Raw genomic sequence first — 6,491 nt, forward strand, 5'->3', positions numbered from 1 at the left:
AGGCTATCAATTAATTCCTCTCCGACAGTCACTTAAGCATTTTGTCCACTTACAGTGAAAACAAAAACCTTGGTTCTAAGAACAGGTAAGGCAATGCCAGGACACTCATTTCCCAGGAGCAGGAATCGCAGCTGAACTGCTTTTTGGAATAAAAGTGCAGATGGTAGCCCATGCTCCTCACTTTTTGTCCCTGCTGGTCTATGCTCTTCTCTTGGAGCAGTCAGTTAGAGATTCTGGACCTCCTGGTAACTAAAGCCATTCTTGGCAAAACTAATTTTTGCATCATTGGTCAAATCATTAATATCATCTACATTACTATTAAACACCAGCGGGAGCCATCTAAAATAGACTCTTAAAATGCAGAAAGCTGATTCTCATTGAAAAATCAGCTTGTTTGGGTAGGATTTTCTTCACTGCATTCGATGAAAAAAAAATGTACTAATTTAGAAAATAACTTTCAAGTGCACATGGGCTATAAAAACAAACATAAGCTGCCTAAAATGCAGTCAGAGTTTGAGTCACAACAGGTTTTGCTTTTTTTTTTTTCTTCCTTTTTTTTTTTGTGTATACAAACACAGCAGGCAACCTGGGCTCTTGGACTTTCTAGACAGGCAGCAGAATGTTGCACAAGTCTAAATTTCAGTCAATTCAACTTTGCAGTGGATCCCTCTTTCCTTTAAAGAAACACAAAAACAAAACAGAAAACAACCCCCCCCATGGTTTCTTTCTTGGAATGGCTGCACCTCTTATAATAAAGATGGCTTCATTTTTGTGATCTATGAAAGGAAAAGGAAATAAAGTGCTTCTTGAGAATAAATCAAAATAAATATACATATTTAATGGTAGGAAAAAAAAGAGTTCTGAAGGGCTACCTCCAGCCAGGTCTTTTCTCAAATGAGTCTTTTCCCCCATAATGTTTTCAAGAGCAATCTGCACAACAGTTGAAGATGCCAAAAGCTGCTTTAGCAGCAGAGTTGAATTCCCCCAAGTCTGTGTCTGCTCCATCACTGGTTTGTAAAATCTGTGCAAAACACCTTTGCCCAAAGTGCTGCTCCTCCTGCACAACAGCATCAAATAAAATACAAAAGAACGAGGAGAAGGGAAAAAACAAAAAAAAACCAAAAACCCCAACCAAAACAAAAGAAGGAAAAAAAAAATCCACCCAGTTACATGGACTTCATCCCGTTGGCAGTGGTGTTCTCTGAGATCCCGTCGCTCACAGCTGCTGAGTCATGGAGGCCGGAGTAATCCTTGAGTTCAGAGTTTGTCAGGAGCAGGGGCTGTTCCCCTTTCTTGTGCGGCAGGAGGGGCTGCCGGGTGTAATGTTCCCCGTCCGGGATGTTCTCGGGCAGGTTCTGGTTCTTGCTCTCCGGCAGCAGCAGGATGCAGATGATGCAGATGAGCGTACAGCAGGCGAAGATGACGTGGTGGAGGAAGTAGCCTTTCTGGTTGTGGAGCTCCATGATGGGGGCGGTCAGGCGGCCGAAGCCCGCACTGGCCAGGACCAGCCCCAGCCCTCCTGCCCTGCAAACACAGCAGAGGTGAGAGCCCAGCCCCGCAGCCTGCTCCTGCCAGCACAGCCCCATCAGCACCAGGGTGAGGAGCACACAGCCCCGACGTGTCCCCCAGACTAACCCCCTTTTGGGTGGGAACTGAAATCCCTGACAAACCTGGTTTGCTCACAGCTTTCATGTTGTTCAGCTAGCTACCCCACGAAGGAGTTGCTTTGCTGTTGTAGATCATAGCTGCCAATTTGCCTCTCTGTGAGGAAACTCACTGAAGTATCTTTTCACACCCATGTAACTGCCCCCACATACTCTTGTGAGTATATATACAGTCTGCTGAAGTATTCCCATTTGCAAGTATTCCCGTATTCAGCGAGGGAAAAACAGATTTTGCTTAGCATGCCAGCTTTCTCCAGCTTAGACAAGACACACCTACTGCTTGTAGGTACAGAACTCAGTTTTGGCTGCCTCTGAAGTACCTTGGCATCAGTCAGCAGTGGAGGCAGGAGATTAGACTTTACAGGCCACTGCCTTGATCCATTATAACCTGAAGGGGCTACAGGAAGGCTGGGGAGAGACTTTTGACAAGGGCAGGGAGTGACAGAACAAGGGGTAATGGCTTTAAACTGGAAGAGGGGAGGTTTAGGTGAAATATGAGGAAGAAATTGTTTCCTGTGACGGTGGTGAGACACTGGCACAGGTTGCCCAGAGAAGCTGTGGCTGCCCCCTCCCTGGAAGTGTTCAAGGCCAGGCTGGATGAGGCTTTGAGCAACCCAGTCTAGTGGAAAGTGTCCCTGCTGATGGCAGGGGGGCTGGAATTAGATGAGCTTTAAGGTCCCTTCCAATCCAAACCATTCTATGATTCTACCAAACACTGAGCACTGAAATATTATCTCCATAAAAACATGCTGTGGCTGGAACATTCTCAAAACATTGAAATAACATGCATCATTTTCAGGAAAAAAAAGGAAGATAACATAGGTAGTGGTCAGAATAGGAAAACAGGAGTTTGGGATTAATTTCTGAGACCTCCTCTTAAAATCACTGTACAAGTTGAGGTAGGTCCTCACTTGCTCTTATGTATTCTTGTATCACAGAAAGGAGTTCCGAAAAGGTTAACATTGGTGAAATGCTTAAGCTGTAAATAGGTAACTTTATAAAATATTTTGTGTGGCACAAATGCTTATTTATGAAATGTAATGTGCTCGTGTATTTGGATCATACATGGATGCACACCAGAAGAGAGTGAAAATGGGTTGAAGTTTTAAAACAAAAAAAGGGGACAATAACTTCATCCACCCCAGTCACAAGCACGGAGGTCGCTTGTGCAAACTGAATTCAGTGCTCTTTCCTGATGCTCAGCTGTGCAAGCAACCTCTCCTGTAATTCCTCGTCTTGCTCGTTGATGTCTCTCCCAGTGCTGGAGCAGGGTGCCTGGCACACCTCCGGCCTCATGCCCACCTTGGGGCGAGGCACAGCTCACGCTCCCAGGGCCTGTCCTCGCTGGGTGACCCCGCACAGAAGTGTCACCTCAGCCATTTCTCTGGGGCAGAGCATTCCCTCCTCCTGCCGCGGCACGACCAAGATCTCTGGCCAGCCAATCATCACCCTCAAGTGACTCATTTTAGCAACATCTCTGAGAGCAAACAGCAGCTTGTCCATGATTTTCCAAAGACCCTGCTGCCTGCAGAGGGAGGTCTCTCCATGAGCTTAACCACTGGCACCCTGCTCCCCACTGCCCCACGCAGCTCACCCAGGGAACACGCTCCCCACAGCTCCTCCAGGAGATGCCTTCTATTCCCAAACCCTCTGGTGATCAGATGGGCTCAGGTGCTTCAGTTTCTGGCTGTGCTGGTTTTTAGCTGAGACAGAGCTGGGTTTCTTTTTAGTAGCTAGAACAGCGCTGTGTTTTGGTTTCAGCCTGGGACTGGTTATGAGAGAAACATTGATAACATACCAGTGTTTTCCTTTTTGTCACTGGAAGTGAAGGACTTTGTGTTCTGTTAGTCTGCAAGCACAAGAGCTAAGGGTGTGAGGAATATTTAAATTAATAAGCTAAGTTGGCATTTGGGATATTCCATATCATATGACATATATTAATATATGTTCAGTATATTAATGAGGGTCTCTCCCTCTCTTGCTCTCTCTGACTTGCGCTTGGGCTCTTGCTCTTTTGGGATTGTGATTTTGGTTTGGGATTGTTGCTCCTCTGGGATCGTTATCTTGGAACGGGCTGGGTGGTGAGCAATTGCACTGTGTATCACTATTACCATCATTACTATTTTAATATCATTATTATTTAAAGATTTATTTTATGTCAATTATTAAATTGTTCTTATCTCAACCTATGAGTCTCCTTGCTCCCCAATTCTCTCCCCTACCCCCTGGGGCAGGAGTGATCGATCGAGTGGCTGTGTTTGGCTGCTAGCCACGTGCTAGCCAAGGGAAACCACTATACTGGCCCAGTGGCAGAGATATAATTATTAACAATAACTGGATTTTACAGCAGAGAACTGCAGAAGGCAAATGAACTGCTTTACATCAACTACTTGGAAAAAGAAGTTTCATCAATTATTGAGCATACTCAAAAGCACAGCACTATAAACCTGACAAATGCCAAACTGACTCAGCCAACCACCATGCTAAAACTAATCTTCACCCAGTTCTTTCCTAAATCCACTGCTGCTTACTTGACAGCTAAAGGGCAGGAAGCACACTTCAAAAAATGCCCTTGGGACACTGCCTGGATCAAAAATTCATGTACATATCCTCTAATTCTCCAGATCAGCAGAGCATCTTTCACAGACAACAGTGATTTCCCCAAATACTGCAAAAGCCCTTATGAAAAACTTGCCAGCTTTCTGATGGCAATTTAGAAACCCGGCTGAATGTGGCCATTGTGCCACTGGCCTCCCTGCAACTTCATTAATACACTCGCATGAGTAATCGACACAACCAGCCCCAAACGCATGGCAAATCACTCTCCAAGTTAGCTCCAGAGCTACAAAAGCCCAGCTTATTTACATCCCTGTTTGCTACGGCTAAATTGTATCTCAACCACTAAGAAGGACCTGAGGTGAGTTTTAAAAGCTGCTGTAGAAGGACATCAAGCAAGCTGAAAGGAAACAGGAAAAAGCAACAACAAAGACGGCTCTGTCATTACAGGTCAAGCAGCTTCAGATTTGGAGGGGGGAAAAAAAGGTTTTTCATATGATGTCAGTAATTAGAGCAGGCATTACTTTACCCAGCGCCATCAAAACCTGGCAGAAGGTGGCTTGAAAATACATTTTGGTACACATCCTAGAAGATTTTTTAAAAATGTTTGACTCTACTGCAAATATGAAAATGAAAAAAAAAAAGAAAACTGAAGATAGCATCAAGATTTTTTTGCTGTTCACATGCACATGGGGAAAATGGGCAAGAGAGGCAGCATCCTCATCATCATTCACACTGTTTTTGCCCTTGGCCTCATGGGGCAAGGCATCATCTTTGAAAAGCCAGGGCTGGTTTGGGTCCCAGTAAACAGCACTGGAAATTTGGCTTCAGATAACTATTGGGTAAAGCTCCTAATTCAGCCATCGCTACCCACTCTTCATTTCTTTGACTGGGTAAGGGCAAAGGCAGGACACAAAAAATCAGATTGCTTTTCAACTTGTTAGTAACCAAGCATGCAGAAGACAGGGAGAGGACACCAAGCATGCAGAGGAGAGACATTTTCCTCAGCCTATTCCTGTTTAGTAGCTGTGCAACCTGCAGTGGTGTTTCCATCAAGATTATTAGAGATGGATTATCGTGCCACTTAGTGCTTTAATTCAGTGTCTGGAAGGAGTTCTGTACTGAAACCCCCAGTATGAGGAACGGGAGCTCCTGGTGAAGCCCTCCTACCTAGTGCCAGGAAAGCAGGGTGCAGAGCAAAGGTACAAGGGACCCCTCTGTGCCACCTGAGAGTGTGGGACCTTTATGTCTCTGGAGCCAGTGGCACCCCTGGGCGATGAAGGTGTCTCTTTTCCTCCTACAGTGCTATAACCGTTCATCTCAACATCACAGCAGTAGAGCCGGACAGGTGCTATGGGTTGGCCACCATGTCACTGTTATCCTGATAATGTCAATGCTGTTTTCTTCCCTCAGGGATGAGGGATTACAGGTAAAGGATTTGATTAGGGAAACCCCAGAGATGGCCACAGTGCTCTCTCTGCCTCTCTGTTCCTTAAAGTTTCTCAAGATTCAACCAAAAGCACTTGGTCTGAAGCACTAATGGGCATCTGAGGCAGTATATTGGGAAAAAGGTTAGGAGGAAGCAGCCAGATCTCACTGAAAAGCAAGACACAAGGCAGCTGACCCCCACTTCTGCCTGAGAGATGTTTATGCACCACCCTGAGCACCACCTCCTAATTACAGCCCTGAGTGGATCTTATCAAGAGCTTTACAGTGGTAGGACTGCAAAGCACTGCAGAGTGTCACCATCCCTATTAATAATCGGGGACCCTGAGGCATATCCATCTATTGTCACTTGCTTGGTGTCACCCAGCAGAGTCAGGAGAAGCAGAAACTCAGCTCCCAGCTAGGATTTTGTCCCCTTCCCTGTAGAAACATAAGTGATTTAAGGAAAAAAACTTGCTAAATTCACACTATGCATCTGACCCTGCTTGGCGGATTCTCTTCTGGTTGAGGTGGGCAGTTCCTTATCTATATGTCTTTCAAATAGAGACAAAGAGAAAATTAAAGAGGCATAAAACCACCAAACTGACTGCCAGGCACAGAAGTAAATAGCTGTTAGTGTTTTGGGCTGCTGTGTAATCTCCTCACCACTCACACTGCCTTTCCCTGTGGAAATAATGTTATCTGTAAAATACATTCACAGAGTCAGATAGCTTGGAATAAAAGGCCGTGGATCAAGGAGACTCTGGCTACTCATCTGACAGTTTTGCTATAATACTTTTGCAAAGTTATTGAAAAGGGGAAGGAAGGAAGGAAGGAAGGAAGGAA

At 45.2% G+C, this 6,491-nt stretch overlaps 1 protein-coding gene across 1 annotated transcript; it reads right to left on the reverse strand.

Moving 5' to 3' along the window:
* Positions 1–559: 559 nt before the first annotated feature.
* On the reverse strand, positions 560–3,167 carry LOC104523557 (solute carrier family 22 member 23-like). The gene is made up of 2 exons (XM_029084539.1): positions 2,989–3,167; positions 560–1,524 (listed from the first exon to the last, which is right to left on the reverse strand). The coding sequence occupies exons 1-2, from the start codon at positions 3,165–3,167 to the stop codon at positions 1,167–1,169; spliced, it is 537 nt and encodes a 178-aa protein (XP_028940372.1). The 3' UTR covers positions 560–1,166.
* Between the last annotated feature and the right edge of the window lie 3,324 nt (positions 3,168–6,491).

The sequence above is a fragment of the Antrostomus carolinensis genome, unplaced genomic scaffold, assembly GCF_000700745.2.
Source record: "Antrostomus carolinensis isolate BGI_N321 unplaced genomic scaffold, ASM70074v2 scaffold53614, whole genome shotgun sequence".
NCBI lineage: Eukaryota > Metazoa > Chordata > Aves > Caprimulgiformes > Caprimulgidae > Antrostomus > Antrostomus carolinensis.